The sequence below is a fragment of the Onychomys torridus genome, chromosome 8, assembly GCF_903995425.1.
Source record: "Onychomys torridus chromosome 8, mOncTor1.1, whole genome shotgun sequence".
Lineage (NCBI taxonomy): Eukaryota > Metazoa > Chordata > Mammalia > Rodentia > Cricetidae > Onychomys > Onychomys torridus.
This window is the reverse complement of record NC_050450.1, coordinates 71,025,979-71,050,069: the sequence shown is the minus strand read 5'-3', so window position 1 is coordinate 71,050,069 and position 24,091 is coordinate 71,025,979. Positions and strand designations below refer to the sequence as shown.

Here is a 24,091-nt window from a genome sequence, read left to right as displayed (position 1 = left end):
ATACCATATACGACAACTAGAGTAACACCTAATCATCACAGAATCTTCTGTTTAAAAACAAAAAACCCCTCCATATAGTTTCATGTTGCCTGGAGGAACAATTCTTTAAAACTTAAGGCTTTTTTTTTCTCCCCCCATTTTGGACATGTAGTTCAGGAGTTTCCCAAACTTCAGCCATCTCCCTCAGTTTCCCAAAAACTGAGTGTCAGGTGTGAATCACCACACCCAGCTTTTTTGTTTGTTTGAATAAAACATTTTTTAAGATTTATTTTCACTTTATATGTATTGGTGTTTCTGCCTACATGTATACCTTGAAGGTGCCATATCCCATGGATTTGGAAATAGACAGTTGTGAGCTTCCAGGTGGTTGCTGGGAATTTAACCAGAGTCCTCTGGAAGAGCAGCCAGAACTCTTAACTGCTGAGCCATCTCTCCAGCCCATAGTTTTTAAGGCTTTTCAGACTGTTTTTCTTGGTGTTTCCCCCTATAAAGTCTGAACTAGAATGGGTTAATATATGTAAAGTATTTAGAATCCTGTCTGGCTTATACTTAGAACAAATAGTATGTCTTAGCTATTATTATTATTAAATTTGAACATGCTGTATATAAAACACTGCTATTGATTTTCCTTTTTTTAACAACTCATCCTCCAAAATGTGGAGTACTTTAAACTATCAACAGTTAGTATAAGGCAATTGTCATTGCTTTCTTAGCAACATAAACATCTTCCTGCAATTGAAAGAACCTGTAAATACAAGCCTATTTTACCACAAAAATCAAATTCCAGCCTCAATGGGGTAGAAATAAAAGGTAATATTTCCTTCACTTGAAAACCAGTTCTGTGGTGGCATGTGCCTAGCAGGTAACCATGTACTCATGGCCCTGGATAGGATGCCTAGCACCACTGCGGGGCAGGGAGTACAGCAAATTTACAGAACATATTAGAGGAAAACCAACCCTGAAATAATATACAAATAGGTCTGGACTTAGGGCAGCTGCTCTCTAATGTGGGCAGATATTAGAATAACCTGGGAACATTCAGGAGTATTGTCATCTGGACCCCTTTAGATTTATGGACTCTAAGGCTAGGGTTCAGGCACTAATGCTGCATAGGTGATTTGACATTCCATGCACAATCAAGTTTCACAGGTGATACTGACCTACATTTCTGACAACCATTGGTCTTGTCCAAAGAAATGTTGGCTTAAGGAGGTTGGGCATTTGGGGCATGTTTTTCTCAGTGATCTCATGAAGTATGCTTTTGAAAACAGAATACTCATTCACTGCTTTATGAAAAAAATATATGTGTTTATGAGTAGCCTTTACAAACAACCTTACCAAAGCTCCAAACCCTGGAGTTTAAGGCTTGAAAATATATATGTACATCAAGGTCATAGAAACGTGTCTTTTTGGTCTGACTTCTATTTATAAGTTTCAAAACAGTGACTTATGTAAATATATATTTAGCTATGCACAGTATTTACAACTGAAAAGCAACATTAAGTCTGTAAACACGAAAAAGTTGGCAATTTGCGGTTATAATTTCAAAAATGTCAAAAACAGGTTTACCTCAAACATTTTATAATAAATAGCACCGCTGTACTTTCCCCGAAGTATTACTGCTCACTAGCTTATTTTATCTCAACAACTCAGGGTACCCAAGGCTAGAGCAACACAAGTACTAGAGCACAGCACTTTTTATGGGGCAGCGGAGAATAATGGAAAGCTTGGGTCTTCAAAACCTTACAGCAAAGCCCCTTTCACTCGCCAATCCTGAGACAGCAAATCCTGTAATTCTCCCTCGTCATCACTGTCCACATTCTCTTCTTCCTTCTTCTGCAATTCTTTTATGGTCAGGACCTCTTTAAGTTTGTTTTTTATTTCGTCCTGGCGATTCCGCAGCTTTTCCACCCGACGGTAACACTCTATCTGTTCATCAATCTCTCCAATCTGCCGGTCCAACCGTCCCTCCTCATCCTCTTCGGCAACTATAGCTTCGGAAATAGTGTTGACTTGCCTCATGGCCTTCTGAAACTCGTCCCACTCTTTGTCCATCTGATCTTTGGGGGCATCAACCTTCCGGACCTTTGCGTCTACCTCAGGGTCGTCAAAGAACCCTTCCGGTAATGCTTCGGCGGTGTTCTCTCTCCTTTCCACCACTTTTTCGTGTATTTCTGCTTTCTCAATTGACCCTGAATGAGGAACTAAGGGGGCCTTGGGAGGATTTGTATTAAAGGGATCATTTGGCAGCACATTGCTTGTTGTCGGAGAGGCAAGAGAATGTTCTTTGGTTTTGCCCTGTGCATCTAGAAGATGCTTGCTGCTGTCCCTTCTTCCTTCTCCACCTCCCTCTTCTTCCTCCTCCTCTTCCTCATCTTCATAATCAGGGAGTAAACCGAGTCCAGAAGGTTTACTGGAGGTTGCCCTAGCAGCCTCCTTTCCTGATTTCTCAAAGTTGGCGGGCGAGGCCGAGGTGGAGGGCTGTACCTGAGGCCCCACGGAGGCCTTGGTTCTCTTGGCGTCATGGCTCTCTGCATCCGTCGCTCTCCTCTTGATAGGTTGAGGCGCTGCGCTGGCCGACGGGCCCTGGGTTGCTCCCTTGGCGCCTTTCAGCTCGGCTACTCTCTCCCGGTGCTGCTTTCCCAGAACATGGGTCTGCCACAGGAGCTCGCTCTTGACCGGAGTGTTGCAAAGTGCGCAGCTCAACTGCCCCAGACGGTTGTACTTAGCGAACGGGGATTCGATCCTCTTCCGGTTGGTGCTCAAGCGCTGCTTCTCCTTCATCAACCGCCTCAGTTCTTCCTGATTCACCACCCGCTTCCCCGCCGGAGTCCCGGCAGAAGCGGAGGACGCCATGTTTGGGCCGGCGATTCAGGCGCTTCTGGCTTCCGTCCCGGCGAGGCGTGATAGCGTCACTTCCTGTTATGGGGTCGATTGGCCGGAGCTCAGGAGTGTGGGCGTGGCGCCAGGGTTCTGACTCGGCAGGTGGAGGGCTGAACCGTTGAACCCATGGCTGCGATCAAAGTCGCCAACCCTGGGGCTGAGGTGACGCGCAGCCAGGCGGCCTTGGCTGTGAACATATGCGCCGCCCGAGGGCTGCAGGATGTGCTGCGGCCCAGCTTGGGTCCTAAGGGCGCACTAAAAATGTGAGATGCCGCTAGGGTGTGTGGGGTGTCCGGGCGCCCTTTGAGGCTGCTGCTGATGTTCAGTGGAGACCTTCGGGCAGAGCTGCAGCGCTTAGGCGCCCGGTGTTCCTCCCTCTCACATTCCACTCTCTGAGATCTCTAGCCTGTTTGCCAGGAGAAAAGGCCCTGCCAGTAGAAGCTGTGACACTCTCCCCTTTTCAGTAGGGTTCATAAACAGCCTATTCATACAGTGGCTCACTGGAAACGTTAAGTCTTGAACGCTTCTGGAGCTCACTCCACCCCTGTCCTGTTGGGGATGAACTTAACCCTGTGCACGTGCTCAGCCGACGTTGGACTGCAGACCCACCATAGACAGGATTGTTTTGACTTGGCAGTGTGTTGTACTGACTTTGGAGCTAGGCAGGCATAGGTTCAAACTCAGGTTCTATCATCTTCCATCTGTTAGTACTTAATAAGTTCTTGCAACTCTCTGTACCTAGAGTTCTTTATAGTTATTCATCTATTTGGACATAGGTTTCTTTAGCACCATTGTTTTACATAGGAAGAAGAGAGTGGAAAGAACAAAAGGTCTCTTAGGAAAGTGACACCCCGAGAGGAATGAGCAAACTAATATTAATAGAAAATGAGGCCACTTAACACTAGATGCTGGGAAAACAGATGAGATAGTTTCTGTTCTTTTCTTTAAACAAGGTTGATTTATTTTATGTGTGTGCACCTGTCTGAGTTTATGTCCATCAGGTGTGTGCAGAGGTCAGAGGGTGTCAGATCCCCCGAACTTGAGTTAGAGGCAGTTGTGAGCCATCTGATATGGTGCTGGAAACCAAGATCAGATCCTCTGCAAGAACAGTCAGTGCTTTTAACTACTGAGCCATCTCTGCAGCCCTTGAGATAGCATCTGTTCTTAAGGTGACATAGTAGTGACAGGTGTGTCAATTATAGATAGATGTAATCAATTTTACAGAGGAAAAGGTCCAATTACCTATGGCTAAAAGAAAAGCCTCTCAGATAACAGGTGATGTTTGATCAGAGTTGTAGAAGAATGAATTGAGCAGTTGGTGAAGGGAATAAAGGCTTCCCAGTGGTGTAAATCCATCAGAAACTAACAGTATAATGCATTAAAGGGACTGAAAGACCTACTGTGGGAATGATGATCGATGGAACAGGAGAGTTTGGGGAAAAGCCAAGCATGTCACTCTTAAATTACTTTGACTTTTATCCTGAAGATGGTGGAGAGCATAAATTCACTGAATGATTCTTGGTCAGGAAACTGAGTCACATTGCCTTTTAGAAAAATAGAGTGCAGAGAGTTTATTCAAATTTGGAGACAAGATGGCTGTCTAAGCAGTCTAGAAATGATAATAAAATTGGAGAGAAGAGGTGAAGATTTAAAGGTATTTAAATTGTGGAATTGACAGAGCTTGGTGCATTTAATAAATGCAGGAATGAGGCAACTAAATTCAGTGACTGAATTATGACATTTACCAAAATAAAAAACCCACAGGAAATTTGCAGACTTGTGCTTTGTTTTATACTTTTCATTAGCCAATGTTTATAACCCATCAGCTACTCTGTAAGCCTATAAATTCTACATTTGGAATGAAATCATTAGAAGGTCACCTGGGAGAAATAATTCTATGAGATGCAAGTGACAGTCATTACCACAGTATCACCTCATTCGATGGAGAATTTCCAAGCCCAACCATGTGTGTTTAGGACAGTGGATGGTAAGAAGTGGGAGTGAGTGCTCTTTGATTCTTGACTTGTGGAGCTAATAAGTACCATTGTTCTTTGAACAGGCTTGTTTCTGGGGCAGGGGACATCAAACTCACAAAAGACGGCAATGTACTGCTTCATGAGATGGTAAGCTAATGCTCTTCTTCATTTTCTTTTCTGAGACAGAATAGTCTCAGAATATGGCTGGCCACAAACTTATCATCCTGCCTCAGCCTCCTGGCTGTTGGATTTAGGCATGCCAAACAATGACCAGCTGCTGCTGGCTCTAATAAGCCTTAATTTAAGAAATGGCACATGGGTTGAGAGTGCAGCTCAGTGGTAGAGCACTTCCCCTAAGCATGTGCAAGATTCTAGACTCAACATTGTGGGGTGGGGGAGGGTATGCTTTGTATATCATATGCAAGTGTATTTAAAGATATTTTTTGTGGGCTGGAGAGATGGCTCAGTGGTTAAGAGCACTGTTCCAGAGGACCCAGCTTTAATTCTCAGAACCCACATGGCAGCTCACAACTGTGTACCTCCAGTTCCAGAGGATCTGACACCCTCACACAAACATACATGTAGGGAAAACATCAATGCATATAAAATGAAAGAAAAAAAATATTTTAGCCAGGAGGCAGAGGCAGGTAGATCTCTGAGTTTGAGGTCACCCTGGTTTATAGAGAGAATTCCAGGACAGCTAGGACTACACAGAAGACCTTGTCTTGAAAAAAATTTTAAGAAATAACTTTTGCAATGCTAGGGATTGAGCATATGCTTGGCAAGTGCTCTTTACCACTAAGGGATAGCTTCAACCTTATAATTTGTATTTTTAAAGATTTATTGATTATTAAATTTTATGTATATGAATGTATGTCAAATGTATGTTGGTGCCTGCAGAGGCCAGAGAAGGGTGTCAGATCCCCTGGAGCTGGACTTAAGGCAATTGTAAGTCACCTGTTAATGGGTGGTGGGAACCAAACTCCACTTTTCTGGAAGAATAGAACATAATACTCTTAATGGCTAGCTATCTCTCTAGCCCCACAATTTTTTTTTTTTGTGTGTGTGTGTGGAGGGGTTGAGATAGGATTCCTCTGTGTAGTTCTGGCTGTCCTGGAACTCACTCTGTAGACAAGGCTGGCTTCAAACTCACAGAGATTCACCTGCCTCTGCCTCCCAAGGGCTGGGATTAAAGGCATGTACCACTACTGTCTGGCATCACAATTTGTATTTTTTAAGATAAGGCTATCAGTGCCGGGTGGTGCTGGTGCAAGCCTTTAATCCTAGCACTCAAGAGGCAGAGGCAGGTGGATCTCTATGAGTTCAAGGCCAGCCTGGGGTACAAAGTAAGTTCCAGGAAAGGCACCAAAGCTACACAGAGAAATCCTCTCTTGAAAAGCCAAACCAAACCAAAACCAAAACAAAACAAAACAAAATGGTAAGGCTATCAGCTAAAAACTATAGTCTTGAGATATGGTTGTTGGATTAAACATCAACAAACTGAATTTTGGCTATTTTCAAATGTTTAGAGAGTCTAATAGCTTAAGAATACTTACAATTTAATATTTTTGGAGCACTTCATTATAGTCTTTGTGATCATGAAAAAGAGAAGTCCTTTGCCATTTTCATAAATGTATTCATCTTTGAGATTGAAGGGCTTAATCTTTTCTTGGAAATGTCATTGCGTTTTGAAGCAAAGACTTTCATAAAATGTTCAAACCTCATTAATTCTCAACTTTAAAATTTTGAATTTGACATTTACTAAATATTGATAATGTAAAACCTGTAAATGTGCAGCATAAAGTTTGTTTCTTAATTTTACTATTGACCCTTGGGTTATCTTTGCTGTAGTGGCCTTCTTTATCACAGTCTCTGTCTTTTTCAATTTGGTGTTTACCTTTTACAGCAAATTCAACACCCAACAGCTTCCATCATAGCAAAAGTGGCAGCAGCCCAGGACCATATCACAGGAGACGGCACCACCTCGAATGTCCTGATCATTGGGGAGTTGCTCAAACAAGCCGACCTTTACATTTCTGAGGTATTAAAATTTCAACTATTTCCAAGGAAGTTTTTTTGTTTGTTTGTTTTTTGTTTTTTTTTAGTTCAATTTTAGAGAATAAGAACTAATTGCAATTAAGATAATCTTAGGCAGTTGTTAGTGGAAACTGATTTTTATTTTCTGTCAAAGTAATGGCTTTTATTGCAGTTATATACTTTAAAAAATATAAAATATTTAAAGATGTAGAGAAAGGTTTTAAAAAAAAAACCCACATATACCCATGGATTATACTTACAAAAGAAAATGTAACTAATAAAAGTTGAAACAAAATTATGTTCCTTTAAAATTAACTGGGTAAAAATTACTGAAGGCTTTTCACCTTGTGCATGTGTTTAATTTTCTAATTCCTCTTTCCTTTATAAACCACCTAGCTGGACTCCTCTTTCATTAGCCTATGGAATCATCATTCGAATTTCTATGTCTGTGCCTTTGTTCAGTCGTATTCTTTTCTCAACACTGCATGTCTTTTATAGAATTGTTTGAGTATTCCCTCTCATTCAGAGACTATCTTGGCAAAGCATAACCTGGTGAAAGTGAGATTCTTTGTGTTCCATTTAGTATTGGGAATTATCCATTCAGTGTCTGTAACTTACCTCATTTAGAATGATTGGGGCTTAAACAGTGGAAACTTGACTAAAACTCTCGACTAAAACTATGCAGAAATCATCATCTCATACAAGAGAACAGTGAGGGATAAGGTAGGGTCTGTGATTGGTAAATTTAAAAATTCAATCAGCCATCAAGTACCCAGGTCCTTTTGGTCTCTAAGCACTTCTGCACATAATATGGCTTCATTCTAAGTTAGATCTTGAAGGTCAGACTATCAGAGGAAGTCAGGGCTACTTATTTCCCTTGGTAAGACTCAGCAGGAGAGGTCAAGATAAAGACATTCCTCCAGCTATAGCATATGAATCCTTCCTTGGGCCAACCTTAGTCTTCTGCTCATCTTAAACTGATAACCATTGTCAGGAGAGTTGATTAGGCTGATCTAGACTCCACTGCTTGAGCTAGGGTTAAGATTTCCCTGAAGCAAAGGTGGAAGATGGACATCTTCTGAAAATCAGGGTTAGGTGAGGAAGAAAGGAAAGTGTCAGTGGTGAGATGTTGCCAGATCCACAGTGTATATCTGAACATTAATAAAGTGAGGCACAGTATATGATAGAAACACCAGGGACACATGGAGATGCTAAGTTATCCTGCAATAGCCAGGAAACTTCCAGGTGAGGATCTTGAACACAAAGTCTTCAGGATGGAATATGAGGCACATGGTGTTCCAGGCCAAAGCTCCACCCTCAAATTGGTACAGAACTAGAAGCAGTTGGTGTTACTGGAGTTTGAGGGGATGTGTGTGAGAGTGAAGAGGTTGTGGAAGAAAGTGGAAGACAATCTCAGAGGGTGAGGAGCACCAGCTGGTCAAGAGGTGTATGATTTACTGTTATAGTGAGCAGACCAAACAGTAGCATATTAGTGACTGCTGTGGACAGATTGGCATTTTAAATATTTGGGGACAATTCTAAGGAATCCACAATCAAGGTTCTCCTAGTAGTCCAGATGAGTGATTATGAAGACCTAGATTGAGGAAAGTTTTACAAATGATAATAGATAATACAAATGGATTAGAGTTTCGGGTCTTACAGATTTAAATCTTGGCTCCATTTCTGAACTGCTTGCTGATGTAACACAAATTACATTACCTGTGTAGAGCAATAATAGGACCCACTTTATACTGTTGTTGGGAGGATCAAATGAGATAATTCACATAGAGCCCTTAGAATTATGCCCAGCACAAATACTCAGTGTCACCTTTTAAGTACTATAGAAGTAACGCAAAGAATTGAAGTGAAGGAACTTGGGGTATGCCTTTCGTGTGGTTCATGCTTTCACAATGTTTATGTATTATTTTGCAAAATAAACAACACTTGGGGAGTGGAGAGATGGCTTCGTGGGTAAAGTGCTTGCTGTTACAGTGTGAGGACCTGAGTTTGAATCTTCCGACTCTTGTCAAACTGAGCATGGCAACATGTGTCTGTAACCCCAGTGTTCCTATGGGAGATGGGGCAAAGCCAGGAGAGTGCCCTAAAACTCGTAGGCCAGCAAGCCTGGAAAGTATGGCAATAAAAGAGACCCTGCCTCAAGCAAGGTGGAAGGCAATGACCAAAACCTAAGGTTCCAACCTTCTGACCTTCACACTCATGCTGTGGCACGTACATTCACCAGCATCCATACACCATACATAAAAGATAGAAAATATACACAAACACACCAAGAAAAGAGAATAAATAATACTACTATTTCTTTTGATGACTATTTCAAAGGACTATTGAAGGACTTTTTTCATCCTAGGCAATTGCTCTACCCCTACACTATATCCTCAGTTTCAACAGTATTTGAAAAACTTTTAATTTTGTGAGCCAGGCATGGTGGTACATGCCTGCAATTCTAGGACTCAAGAGTCAGAAGCAGGGAGATTACAAGTTTGAGGGCAGTTTGGGCTCATGATGAGACACTGTCTCAGAAAAATTGATTTTGGTCAGAATTTTAGACTCACAGAAAAGTTGCAAGAATATTGCAAAGAATCAGCATATAGCATTTATCCATGTTTCTAAAACCATTATTGGGGGCTGGGCGGTAGTGGCGCACGCTTTTAATCCCAGCACTCCAGAAGCAGAGGCAGGCAGATCTTTGTGAGTTTGAGGCCAGCCTGGTCTACAGAGCGAGATCCAGGAAAGGCACAAAGCTACACAGAGAAACCCTGTCTCATAAAACAAAACAAAACAAAAAAAACAAAACAAAAAAACTATTATTGTATTAATAATTAATATTACACATTAAATGACTGACTTTTTCTTCTTCTTTTTTTTTTTTCTTTCTGGAGCTGAGGACTGAACCCAGGGCCTTGTGCTTGCTAGGCAAGTACCACTGAGCTAAATCTCCAATCCCGGTACTGACTTCTAACTCACCACCTTCTTGCCACAGCCTCCCAAGTGCTGATGTTACAGCCATGACCTCCCAGCACTTAGTGTATAATTTTTAGCATCACTGAATTCTCATATATAGTCACAACATATGTATATAAAAGAGGAAATTAGTCTTCACATCAATAGCTCACAGAGTATATTATTATCTAGTCTGTAGATTTCTTTCAAATTTCACCACTTGTCATAAGAGTGTCTTTCACAGAAAAAGGAAACTCCAGGCTAATGTATTGTGTTTAGTTGTCATGACCCTTTAGTTTCCTTTAAGCTGAAATAGTTCCTGAAGTGCCTTTTATAGTTCATGGCATTGCTACTTTAGAAAATTACTCTTATTAGTTGTATGTGGAGGTCAGAGATCAACCTGTGAGAGTCAGTTCTTTCCTTTCACTGTGTGGGTCCTGGGAGCAAACTCAGGTTGTCCATCTTGGTGGCAAGCACCTTTACCTCCTGAGCCATCTTGCTGGCCTGGAATTGCTACTTAAAAATACTTTAGGCTTATTCATTTTTATTTTATTATATGCATATTTTGCCTGCATATATGTATGTCAACCACATGTGTGCCTGGTGCCCTTGAAATTCAGAAGAGGACATTATAACCCTTGGAACTGGAATTATGGATGATTGTGGGTCACCATGTGGGCTCTGGGAACTGAATCCAGGTTGTCTGTAAGAGCAATAAGTGCTCTTAACTCCTGAGACATCTCTCCAATCCTGACATTGCTCCTTTTTTTTTTTTTTTTTTTTGAGACAGGGTCTCTCTACATAGCCATGGCTGTCCCAGAACTCATTATGTAGATCAGGCTGGCCTTGAACTCACAGAGGTCCATCTGCCTTTGCCTCCCAAGTAGTTCTGGGACTAAAGGCATGGGCCACAACACCTGGTTGACATTGCTACTTTTAAGTTGTGTGGTGGGTCAGTTATTTTGTAGATAGTGCCTCGCGTGGTAATGCCCATTTCCTCATGATTAGGCTCAGGTTATTCATTTTTGGCAATACTGCAGGAGCAGTTCTGTGGTGATCTGAATGTATCCTATGGGCCATGAGATGACTATCTGACCCATTGCTGGGGTGCACTTTTCACAAAGTCACTGCAGCCTCTTTCCCTCTACATTCAAAGGAATATTTTGTGCCTACATGTAGTTGCAACTTTTGAAAAAATACTTTGACTGTTATACGAAGCATTGTGCCACACACCTTTCATCTCAGCACTGGGGAAGCTAAGTCAGGAAGATTGTGAATTTGAAGCCAGACAGAACTATACATGCATCAAGACCCTAACTCCAAATGAGTGAATTATTATTATTATTATTATTATTATTATTATTATTATTATTTTGCTGGCAACTGTTCTGTAGGTTTAAGATTGTTTTAGGGGCTGGAGTGATGGCCCAGTGGCTAAGAGCACTTGTTGCTCTTATAGAGGACCCGAATTTGGTTCCCAGCACCCTCATGGTAACTCAAAACCATCTGTGACTCTAGTTTCTGGGGGCCCAACTCCCTCTTTGGACCTCTATGGGTACCAGCATGCCCATGGTGCATATACATACTTATACATACATGTAGACAAAACACTCATATACATTTAAAAATATTGTTTCAGATATGAAGCCTGAGAAATAATTTATGAATGATACATACTTACATTAGTGTCATCACTGTGGGTCACATACTTATTAAAGAGAGCATAGCTACCTTTTACTTTGCATGGTTGCTGTGTAATTTGTGTATTTATGTTGTTACACCAGGGCCTGCACCCTAGAATCATAGCTGAAGGATTTGATGCTGCAAAGACGAAAGCACTTGAAGTTTTGGATGAAATTAAAGTGGAAAAGGAGATGAAGAGAGAAATCCTCTTAGATGTGGCTAGAACATCCCTGCGAACGAAAGTTCATGCTGAACTGGCTGACGTGTTAACAGAGGTATATGAGCCACTGTTGTCTAGCACGGATAGCCAGACATGTGGTGATATTCTTCTTCTTTTCTATAAGACAACCAAATGTTGCACATGACTTTTCAGAAATAGAAAAGAAGAAGGCAAGCATTTAAAATGATTACAACACTAATTTTCCTAAGGTGTCTTATTAGTGCTTACATGACTTGAAAGTTGGGAGAGGCTTGACTTCCTGTGGCTTATCTCTTATGGAAGCTCTTGGACAATATATTCAGCTAAACCTAAAGGTCTATACTTGACTATATCAGGTGACACATGAGCGGGCTGTTTTGGCAATTGCCTTGTAGTTAGGGCTGCTTCCTTAATGTGGCAAGATTGACCTGATATATATAAGATTCTCATCTTTATTTGATTGACTACCAAAGTTAAACTATATGCAATGTAAAGACAAAACTGCCTGGGCAGTTCTGGAAGACTTTGTATCTGGTGCTTATCATTTGACTATATTGTTGTTCCTCAGCTCTGCTGTTTCTCAAAATCAGGAGTGAGAAATTTACAATAACCAAATCCACAACAACCAAATTCACAATAACCAAATCCACAATAACCAAATCCACAACAACCAAATCCACAACAACCAAATCCACAATAACCAAATCCACAACAACCAAATCCACTAGGCAGTGCCATGTGAAACAGAACACTCTGCTATTAATTTGCATTAAGAAACACAAATGTGCCAAGTGTGGCACTTGGTGGCCATGCCTTTGGCTTTGAAACCTGAAGCCCTTTCCTGGGTTAGTCTGGTGATAGGTCGCTTGGACCAGGAGTTTCTTTCAGTCCGGGTAATATGCCTTTTCCCTACCCCCATACTTCTCTTTCAGGCTGTGGTGGATTCTGTCCTGGCTGTTAGAAGACCAGGTCTCCCTATTGATCTCTTCATGGTGGAAATTGTGGAGATGAGGCACAAATCAGAAACAGATACACAGTAAATCACAAAAATTTACAACCCCCGCCCCCGTGTGTGTGTGTATGTGTGTGTGTATGTGTGTGTGTATGTGTGTGTGTATGTGTGTGTGTATGTGTGTGTGTATGTGTGTGTGTATGTGTGTGTGTATGTGTGTGTGTATGTGTGTGTGTATGTGTGTGTGTATGTGTGTGTGTATGTGTGTGTGTATGTGTGTGTGTATGTGTGTGTGTGTGTGTGTGTGTGCGCGCGCATGCGCGCACGCACACGCGCGCATGCGCATGTGTTAAATGGTAACTTGAAGAAGGTCTCCCTCATCACTTTGTAAATTCCAGGGACCAAACTCAGGTTGTCAGTTTTGTTACCTGCTGATTCATCTCACCAGCCACACTTGGGCAATACACAGTTTCTGAAATACTTGGCTTTCTTCCAATGTTCTTTCATTGATTTTATTGATTTTAATCAACATCAATGTATTCATTTCACATATGAGTTAGCTACAGTGAACCCGTCACTTTCAGATGGTGCAATGAGGAGTGAGCCGAACACACACTCCTCAGGAAACTTACATTTCTAATGGAATTGGTGGGTGAAATGTAGTCATGTGTGATTTTATGGCATTCAGAGAGAAGCATTCTGATAAGAAACTGAATGGGGGAGCTAGCCATGTCAAAAAAAGAGCATGCTAAGCAGAGAAAATAGTCATTGGAAGTATCTGGAAGTAGAAGTGGGCTTGGAGTGCTCCAGAGTGGCTGCAGAACAGGTGAGAGGAAGCAGCAGTCAGGGGTGAGGCAGGAGCTGAGAGAGGCTGTGATGACTATGGATTTAGTTCTTTAAATGTTCAACCCCAAGTATAGAGATCTCTCACGCACCTCTGATGTTTATCTTTATCAGTTTTCAATCTAATTTCAACTATATGCTCTTCCCTTCTTTGTCTTCCCCTTCCTCCTCTTCATCTTCCTTTTCACAGGTATTTTTTCTCACATTTGAGATGAGGCCTCACTGTGTAGCCCAGACTTGGACTTGAGATCCTCCTGCCTCCCAAGTGCTAGGACTAACCAAGATTATTTGGATGCAAATCTTGAAATAATATTTCACTTTCAAATATTTTATCTAGAAATAGATATAATATAAATATTATCAATGTTAACTAAAATAATACAACTCATTAATATATTATATGTTTAATTAATATTTCAGTTTTAATGTTTTTCCAGTGAATTTAATTTTGATTGGGATGCAAACACTATCTACATATTCCATATGCAATTTACATCATTTTCTTAGGATCAGTTAGGTTTTCTATATTCTTTTTGAATCATGAGTATTTCTAGGAATTTGTCCATCTCTTTTTGAATCTTCAGATTTTGGAACAAATTGGTCATAAAGATCCTGTTTGAAGGATTTATCCCACCCCTATTCTCTCTTCCCACCTTCCATCTAATTTTGCCCAGGCTTTTGTTTGAGTGTTTGTTTTTGCTTTTTTCATAAAGCCTTTTAATTTTTTTTTATTTTTGGGTTATGGGAGTGGGGAGCTTTCTGCTTCTTTTGTCTTTTTAAAATAGCACTCAGGTCATTCATTTTTAGCTCTCTGCTTTTGTGAAGCAGTATTTGAGGCTTTTCAGTTTTCCTCCAAGTATTACTTAATTACACCCCTTAACTTTTATTTTATTCATGTATTTTTGCCTTTGAGACTGGCTCTCACTGCATAGCTCGCTACCCTGGAGCTTCTGTTCCCTTTGTCTTGGCCTCTTGTGTGCTGAAATTACAAGCATTTGCATTTTAATTATGTTTAAAATATTTTCTTTCTTCTTTGCCTTCCAAAGATTTTACTGAAGAGTGGTTTGGTATAACAAGACTGTTTTAAGGACAAGAGTAGTATTAAAAGTACAGGTGTAATAGAAAGTGGCGTTGCAGTGAACCTCTCTTGGAGGCAAAGTCTCTGTCGCCTAGGCTGGTTCTCCTGCCTCAGCTTTCCAAGTTCTGGGATTAAAGGCATGAGCCATGCGCAGCAGTGCAGCCAGCCTTTGGAACAGTGCCTTCTTCTATTTCCTCTTCTGTTTCCTACCTGGTTTCAGATCATCATCTGCCCCTGCTCTTTTCCTCCTCTGCTTTTCTGCCTTTCTCAACCTTCCTAATGCTGCAACCCTTTAATACAGCTCCTCATGTTGTGGTGACCCCAACCATAAAATTATTTTCATTCATACTATAATTTTGTTACTGTTTTGAATTGTAACATAACCATCTGATATGCAGGATATCTGCTATGTGACTCCCAAAGGGGTCGCAACCCACAGGTTGAGAACTGATGCTTTAGAGCCTTGTCTAGTTTTCTCCTTCTGCATCTCTGTCTGTAGAAGTTATTTGTTGTCATGAGAAGTTGGCTTAAAAATGAGGTTTTTTTGGCATGCTTTCCTGTGGCTGTGGAGTTGGTCCCATTGGCAGACAGGCTGACTGAAGCTTGCTGGAAAATATAATCCATTTAAAATATTTTCCAATTTCTATTTTTTTAACCTTTCTAGAGCTTTATTGAGAGAAAAAGAGAGATAGGGGCAGAGAATCTTTTGGTTTAGGCATAGCTAGGAGCACATGAGCAGGAGAGAATGAAGAGACAGTTTAACATTGAGAGAAAGAAAGCTAAGATAAAGAGCAGCTCTTTCTTTTTGCCTGTTCACTGGCCAGAATTAGATAACTCCCGTAAAAGATTGGAATTTTTTGTTATTTTCTAAAGCATACTTGGGCCATCTCTCAGTACAGAGATGGATAAGCTTAGGAATCTTTAAGCAAGAAGACAGCCTAAGGGAGAGGAAGTACTGATCGGGTTGGAAGCCTTATTTCCCATGTCTGCAGCACAGAGGCAGAAAAGTAAAAAATTAAAAAAATAAACGTGATCCGGAGCCAAGACCTCACAGAGGTCGGACGGATCTCGGACACAAGCCGCCTTATCAGCTCATGGGGGGGGGGCGATATGTGAAGCAAAGACTCCCCAGGAGCCCTTAATGCCCAGCCGCCACATCCGGCACGAAGAACGTGCCAGCTTCACACAGCCCCAGGACACACCTGACCGTGGTGGTCCTATCGTGAAAAATATCACAAGCTGCAGAAGCGGGAGGTGGCTGGAAATTTGGGCCTGCAATAGGGGTCAACCATAGCCAGTGAAGACCGTGGCTGGCCGGGGGTTCCCCTGGTTTAAACAATACCCAGCAAGGCTCAACGGTCTATCTCATGGATTCAGAAATCCGTTTAAGCTAGCCGAAAAGGGGAAAACTCACCAATCACAGCAGCGGTGTTGCATGTGGATTTGTGCGACCAGGCTAATGGACAGTGATCTGTCACGAACAGAGCAGAGTTCCCAGTTTGTGCAGCGCAGAGTTTCCATCCCCGGTTCCCAGGTTTCCAGGTGCAGGGCGCCCGGAAGCACCCGTTCCCTCACAGCACCAATGTTAGTAATTTATTTTGGTGCTCTTACCCTGTGAGGAACATGTCCCGAACACGACAAATCCACAGAAGAGCTGTTTATTAATATAGGATAGAAAGAGAATGTGACAGGCCTGTGTGAAGCACACACATGAGTGAGGAGAGAAGAGAAGAGAAGAAGAAGAGAGAGCAATTTCTATTTTTTTATTTTATAATTTAATCAAATTTTACATATCAGGCACAGATTCCCCTGTCCTCCCTCTTCCCTCCCTGCCCCCCCCTACCCCCCCCCATTCCTATCTCCTTTAGGCCAAGCAGTCCCCAGGGGATTCAGCCCAGCCTGGTAGATTCAGTTGAGGCAGATCCAGTCCCCTTGTCCCTTCACCCAGGCTGAGCAAAGTGTCCCTGCATAGGCCCCAGGCTCCAAACAGCCAGCTTATGCACCAAGGACAGGTCCCAGTCCCACTGCCTGGGGGCTTCCCAAACAGTTCAAGCTAATCAATTGTCTCATCTATCCAGAGGGCCTGATCCAGTTGGGGGCTCCTCAGCTATTGGTTCATAGTTCATATGTTTCCACTAGTTTGGCTATTTGTCCCTGTGCTTTTTCCAGTCATGGTCTCAATAATTCTCGCTCATATAATCCCTCCTCTTTCTCACCGATTAGACTCCCAGGGCTCTACCTGGGGCCTCGCCATAGATCTCTGCATCTGCTTCCATCAGTCATTGGATGAGAGTTCTACCACGACAGTTAGGGTGTTTGGCCATCTGATCACCAGAGTAGGTCAGTTTGGGCTTTCTCTCGACCATTGCCAGTAGTCTATGGTGGAGGCATCTTTGTGGATTTCTGGGGACCTCTCTAGCACTTTGCTTCTTCCTGTTTAGAGCCTCGTCCAGTTTCCTCCTTGTTTTTTCCCTTCTGCATCTCTTTTTGTCTGTCTGCAGAAGTTATTTGTTGTCATGAGAAGTTGGCTTAAAAATGAGTTCTTCATTTATCATGGTCTCTCTTTCTTTGTTCTCCTTCTGTGTTCTTGATCCAGCTGGGCTCTCCTGCTTCCCTAAGCTCTCTTTCCCTCAACCCTTGCCCTTCATTACCCCTCCCCCCTCATCCAGTTTGCTCATGTAGATCTCATCCATTTCTCTGTTGTTGGGTGATCCCTGTGTCTTTCTTAGGGTCCTCTTTACTAGGTAGCCTCCCTGGAGTTGTGAGTAGCAGTCTAGTCATCCTTTGTTTTACATCTAGTATCTACCTATGAGTGAGTACATACCATGTTTGTCTTTCTGAGTCTGGGTTACCTCACTCAGGATGTTTTTTTCTAGATCCATCCATTTGCCTGCAAACCTCATGATGTCATTGTTTTTCTCTGCTGAGTAGACTCCATTGTTTATATGTACACATTTAATTTATCCATTCTTCTGTTGAAGGACATCTAGGTTGTTTCCAGATTCTGGCTATTACAAATAATGCTGCTATGAACATAGCTGAGCATGTGCCCTTGTGGTATGATTGAGCATTCCTTGGGAATATGCCCAAGACTGGTATAGCTGGGTCTTGGGGGAGATTGATTCCCAATTTTCTAAGAAAGCGCCATATTGATTTCCAAATGTTCAAGCTTACATTCCCACCAACAATGAAGGAGAGTTCCCCTTGCTCCACATCCTCTCCATCATAAGCTGTCTTCAGTGTTTTTAATCTTAGCCATTCTGATGGGTGTAAGGTGGTATCCCAGAGTCATTTTGATTTGCATTTCCCTGATGGTTAGGGATGTTGAGCAATTCCTTAAATGTCTTTCAGCCATTTGAGCTTCCTCTGTTGAGAATTCTCTGTTTAGCTCTATAGACCATTTCTTAATTGGACTCTTGGGCATTTTGATGTCTAATTTCTTGAGTTCTTTGTATATTCTGGATGTCAGCCCTCTGTCAGATGTGGGGTTGGTGAAGACCTTGTCCCATTCTGTAGGCTGTTGCTTTGTCTTATTGACCATGTCGTTTGCTTTACAAAAGCTTCTCAGTTTCAAGAAGTCCCATTGATTGATTGTTTTTCTCAGTGTCTGTGCTACTGGTGTTATATTTAGAAAGTGATCTCCTGTGCCAATGCGTTCAAGACTACTTCCTACTTTCTCTTCTATCAGATTCAGAGTAACTGGATTTATGTTGAGGTCTTTGATCCGCTTGGACTTAAGTTTTGTGCATGGTGAAAGTTATGGATCTATTTGCAGCCTTCTACACATTGACATCCAGTTATGCCAGCACCATCAGTTAAAGATGCTTTCTTTCTTCCATTGTACATTTTTGGCTTCTTTGTCAAAAATTATATGTTCGTAGGTGTGCAGATTAATGTCAGGATCTTCAATTTGATTCCATTGGTCTGTATGTCGGTTTTTATACCAGTACCAAGCTGCTTTTTATTACTATAGCTCTATAGTAGAGCTTGAGGTTAGGGATGGTGATGCCTCCAGAGGTTGCTTTATTATACAGGATTCTTTTAGTTATCCTGGGTCTTTTGTTTTTCCATATGAAGTTGAGTATTTTTCTTTCCAAGTTTGTGTAGAATTGTGTTGGGATTTTGATGGGTATTGCATTGAATCTGTAGATTGCTTTTGGTAAGATTGCCATTTTTTACTATGTTAATCCTGCCTATCCATGAGCATGGGAGATCTTTCCATTTTCTGACATCTTCAATTTCTTTTTTCAGGGACTTAAAGTTCTTGTCGTATAGGTCCTTCACTTGCTTAGTTATAGTTACCCCAAGGTATTTTATATTATTTGTGGCTATTGTAAAGGGTGATGTGTCTCTGATTTCCTTCTAAGCCCTGTTTGTCAATTGTATATAGGAAGGCTACTGATTTTTTTTTTTTTAGTTAATCTTGTATCCTGCTACATTGCTGAAGGTCTTTATAAGCTGTATGAGTTCCTTGGTCAAATTTTTGGGGTCACTCTTGTATACTATCATGTCATCTGCAAATAGCGAAAGCTTGACTTCTTCCTTCCCAATTTGTATTCCCTTGATCTCTTTATATTGTCTTATTGCTCTGGCTAGAACTTCAAGTACTATATTGAATAAGTATGGGGAGAGCAGACAGCCTTGCCTTGTTCCTGATTTTAGTGGAATCGCTTTGTGTTTCTCTCCATTTAGTTTGATGTTGGCAGTTGGCTTGCTATAAATTGCCTTTATTATGTTTAGGTATGTTCCCTGTATTCCTGATTTTCTCCAAGACCTTTATTATGAAGGGGTTTTGGATTTTGTCAAATGCATTTTCAGCATCTAGTGAAATGATCATGTATTTTTTTTCTTTCAGTTTGTTTAATGGTGTATTACATTGACAGACTTTCGTATGTTGAACCACCCTTGCATCCCTGGAATGAAGCCTACTTGATCATGGTGGATAATTGTTTTGATGTGTTCTTGGAGTCTGTTTGCCAGTATTTTATTGAGTATTTTTGCATCAATGTTCATGAGGGAGATTGGTCTGTAGTTCTTTTTCTTTGTTGCATCTTTGTTTCGCTTAGGAATCAGGATAATTGTATCCTCATAGAAGGAGTTTGGTAATGTTCCTTCTGTTTCTATTGTGTGGAACAATTTAAAGAGTATTGGTATTAAGACTTCTTTGAAGATCTGGTAGAATTCTGCGCTGAAACCATCTGGTCCTAAGCTTTTTTTTTTTTTTTCCTTTGGTTGGGAGACTTTTAATGGCTGATTCTATTTCCTAGGGGTTATTGGACTATTTAAATAGTTTATCTGGTCTTGATTTAACTTAGGTATGTGGTACCTATCCAGAAATTATCCATTTATTTTAGATTTTCCAGTTTTGTGGAGTAGAGGTTTTTGAAGTATGACCTGATGATTCTCTGGATTTCCTCATTGTCTGTTGTTATGTCCCCCTTTTCATTTCTGATTTTGTTAATTTGGATGCTTTCCCTATGCCTTTTGGCTAGTTTGGATAAGGGCTTGTCTATCTTGTTCATTTTCTCAAAGAACCAACTCTTTGTTTCATTAATTTTTTGTATTGTTCTCTTTGTTTCTATTTTATTGATTTCTGCTCTCAATTTGATTATTTCCTGTTGCCTTTTCTTCCTGGGTGATTTTGCTTCTTCTTGTTCTAGAGTTTTCAGGTGTGCTGTTAAGTCACTAGTGTGAGATTTCTCCAATTTCTTTATGTGGGCATTTATTGCTATAAATTTCCCTCTTAGCACTGCTTTCATAGTATCCCATAAGTTTGGATATGTGGTATATTCATTTTCATTGATCTCTAGGAAGTCTTTAATTTCTTTCTTTATTTCTTCCTTAGCCCATTGGTGATTCAGTTGAGCATTATTCAGTTTCCATTGGATTGTAGGTTTTCTGTAGTTTTTGTTGTTGAAATCTAACTTTAAACCATGGTGGTCTGATAGAACACAGGAGGTTATTCCAATTATTTTGTATCTGTTGAGATTTGCTTTGTGGCCAAGTATGTGGTTGATTTTAGCGAAGGTTCCATGGGGTGCTGAGAAGAAGGTATATTCTTTTTTGTTAGGATGGAATGTTCTGTAGATATCGATTAAGTCCATTGAGTCATAACATCAGTTAAGTCCTTTATTTCTCTGTTTTGATTTGGCAGCTCTATTTAGTGGTGAGAGTGGGGTGTTGAATTCTCCCACTATTAATGTGTGGTGTTTTATACGTGATTTAAGCCTTAGTAATGTTTCTTTTACATATGTGGGTACCCTTGTGTTTGGGGCATAAATGTTCAGAATTGAAACTTCATCTTGGTGGATCTTTCCTGTGATGAGTATCTAATGCCCTTCTTGATCTCTTTTGATTGATTTTAGTTTGAAGTCTATTTTGCTGGATATTAAGATGGCTACACCCGCTTGCTTCTTAAGACCATTTGATTGGAAAGACTTTTCCCAGCCTTTTATTCTTAGGTAGTGTCTATCTTTGAGTTTGAGGTTCATTTCTTGAATGCAGCAGAAATATGGGTCCTGCTTTCATATCCATTCTGTTAGCCTTTGTCTTTTTATAGGTGAATTAAGTTCATTGATATTAAGGGATATTAATGACCAGTGATTGTTCATTCCTGTTATTTTTTGGTGGTAGTGTGTGTGTACTTCTCTTCTTTGGGGTTTACTGCTGTGGTGTTATCTATTGCCTGTATTTTCATGGGTGTATCTGACTTCCTTAGGTTGGAAATTTCCTTCTAGTGCTTTCTGTAGGGCTGGGTTTGTGGATAAGTATTGTTTAAATCTGGCTTTGTCTTGGAATGTCTTGTTCACTCCGTCTGTGATGATTGAAAGTTTTGCTGGGTATATTAGTCTAGGCTGGCATCCATGGTCTCGTAGTGTCTGCAGTACATCTATCTGTCCAGGTCCTTCGGGCTTTCAAAGTCTCCATTGAGAAATCCGGTGTTATTCTGATGGGTTTGCCTTTATAAGTCACTTGGCTTTTTTCCTTTGCTGCTCTTAATATTCTTTCTTTATTCTGTACGTTTAGTTGTTTAATTGTTATATGATGAGGGGACTTTTTTGGGGGGATCTAGTCTGTTTGGTGTTCTGTAGGCTTCTTGTATCTTCATAAGCATTTCCTTCTTTAAGTTGGAAAAGTTTTCTTCTGTGATCTTGTTGAATATATTTTCTGTGCCCTTGTGTTGATATTCTTCTCCTTCCTCTATCCCTATTATTTTTAGGTTTGGTCTTTTCATGGTGTCCCAGGTTTCTTGGACATTTTGTGTTATCAATTTTTTGGCATTGGTATTTACTTTGACTGACAAATCCATTTCCTCTATTGTATCCTCTACACCAGAGATTCTCTCTTCCATCTCTTGCATTCTATTGGTTATCCTGGCATCTGTGTTTCCTGTTTGTTTACTCAGATTTTTCTATTTCCAGCATTCCCCCTGTTTAGGTCTTCTTCTTTGTTTCTATTTCCCTTTTCAAGTCTTGGACTGTTTCCCTCACCTGTTTCATTGCTTTTTCATGGTTTTCTTTAAGGGATTTATTGTTTTCTTCTGCTTTATTTGTCTTTTCCTCTAGTTTTTTTTATAGTGTTCTTCCCATTTTTTGTTTGACTTTTCATTTTCTTTATTGATTTCCTCCATTTTTTTTGTTTATCTTTTCCTCAATTTCATTTTTGATTTTTTAAAAAGCCTCTAGCATCTTCATGATGTTATTCTTAAGGCTGCTTTCTTCTGCTTCTTCCACTTTGTGATGTTCAGGTCTAGCTGTTGGAGGAGAGCTAGGTTCTGGGGATGCTGTATTGCTCTTTATGTTGTTGTATGTACTTCTGCCTTGATGTCTGCCCATCTTCGTTCTTGGTCTTATCAGCGCTCTTGGTCCAGTCAGAGCTGACAGATTCGGCGTTTCAGGAAGCCTCTCTTGGTCCAATGAGAGGAGGCGGATTCTGCTTCTCAGAAAGCCACTCTTGGTCTAACCAGGGCAGGCAGATTCCCTGTCTCCTGAGTTTACTCTTGGTCCAATGACAGCTCTTTGTCCAATGAGAGCTCTCTCTTTCTCTGGGCCTGATGGGAGCTGGGGGCTGGTCTCTTAAGTCTCAGGAAGTGGTAGGGGTTTGGGGCAGATGGGTGTGGGGGCAGGGTGTATAGATTGCAGGGACTGCTGGAGGGGTGGTCTTGGAGAAGGGGAACCTTCCTGAAGGGGCCCTGCCTACTGGCCAGCAACTGGAGCCAAATTGGGCCAGTCTTTCCTGGGACGGCTGGTGCCCAGGGATGGGACCTAGGGCCAGGCCTCCCTGGATATGACTCTAGACACTCACCTCTGGTCCGATGGGACCTCTGGTTCAGATGGGAGCTTGGGGATGGGGGCTGGTCTCCAATTCTCAGGAAGTGGGGGTGGAGGTCTCGGGAGGATGGGTATGGGTGTGGGGGCAGGGCGTGTAGGTTGTATGGTCCACTGGGGGCGGGGGTGTCTCTGGTCCAGATGGGAGCTCCAGCCGGATGAGAACTGGGGGCTCTTCAATTTCTATTTTCAACATGTGTGTGTTTTTTTTCCCCCTGGGGCTGGGGACTGAAACCAGGGCCTTGTGCTTGCTAGACAAGCACTCTACTACAGAGCTAAATACCCAACCCCATAATTTTTAATGTGCATTGGTGTTTTACCATGGGTGTCAGGTCCCCTGGAACTGGAATTACAGACAGCTGTAATCTGCTATGTGGGTGCTGGGAATTGAACCAGGTCCTCTGGAAGAGCAGTCAGTGCTCTTAACCACTGAGCCATCTCTCCATCCCCTCAACATGTGTCTTAATTTCAAAATAAATAGAAGAATCTAGTTATTGACTCCAGTTTAATTATATAATGGTAGGGGACATTCTATAAGATTACACTACTTTGAAATTGGTTGAGATTTGCTTTAAGTCTTAGTATACAGCCAATTAATTAGTTTATTTTATGTTTATTTTTTTTGGGGGGGGGTAGGCAGGATCTTATACTTACTGCCCAGGCTGGCCTTGAGCTCACAGTAATCCTCTTGCCTCAGTCTCATGAATCCTAGGATTACAGATGTGAGCTACCATGTTTGACTTAAGAGATTTTTGTTTGTTTTTGGAGAAAGAGTTTCTCTGTGTAACAGCTCTGGCTGTCCTGGAACTTGCTCTGTAGATCAGGCTGGCCTTGAACTGACAGAGATCCGCCTGCCTCTGCTTCCTGAGGGCTGGGGTTAAAGGCATTCGTCACCACCGCCCAGTGAGAACTTATTTTTAATGTTTCATGTACTTGAAAGCAGGTATGCTGTAGTTGTAAGGTAGAGTTTTCTATCGAGGGATCAACTTTGTTAATACTGTTGTTCAGACTTTAGTATCCTTATTGATATTCTGACTGCTTATTTTGTCAATTAATGGACATGTTGATATCTTTGAATATTATAGTAAAATCATCATAGATTTGTTTATATTCTCTTTTAGTTTTGAAAGCTTTAATATATGTTAAATGTAT

The 24,091-nt window shown here is 41.2% G+C and overlaps 2 protein-coding genes across 2 annotated transcripts in view; one reads left to right on the top strand and one right to left on the bottom strand.

Moving 5' to 3' along the window:
- Positions 1-570: 570 nt before the first annotated feature.
- Znf830 (zinc finger protein 830) lies at positions 571-2,879 on the bottom strand. The gene has a single exon (XM_036197427.1). It carries the CDS (start codon positions 2,854-2,856, stop codon positions 1,744-1,746), a length of 1,113 nt encoding a protein of 370 aa, XP_036053320.1. The 5' UTR covers positions 2,857-2,879; the 3' UTR covers positions 571-1,743.
- A 35-nt stretch (positions 2,880-2,914) lies between these two features.
- The window catches only part of Cct6b (chaperonin containing TCP1 subunit 6B), a 48,366-nt gene continuing 27,189 nt past the window's right edge, over positions 2,915-24,091 (top strand). The window contains exons 1-5 of the mRNA XM_036197426.1: positions 2,915-3,146; positions 4,943-5,006; positions 6,766-6,900; positions 11,642-11,815; positions 12,672-12,775. Of these exons, the coding sequence (XP_036053319.1) occupies positions 3,010-3,146; positions 4,943-5,006; positions 6,766-6,900; positions 11,642-11,815; positions 12,672-12,775 (614 nt within the window). The 5' untranslated portion in view covers positions 2,915-3,009. The remainder of the gene's footprint in view (positions 3,147-4,942; positions 5,007-6,765; positions 6,901-11,641; positions 11,816-12,671; positions 12,776-24,091) is intronic.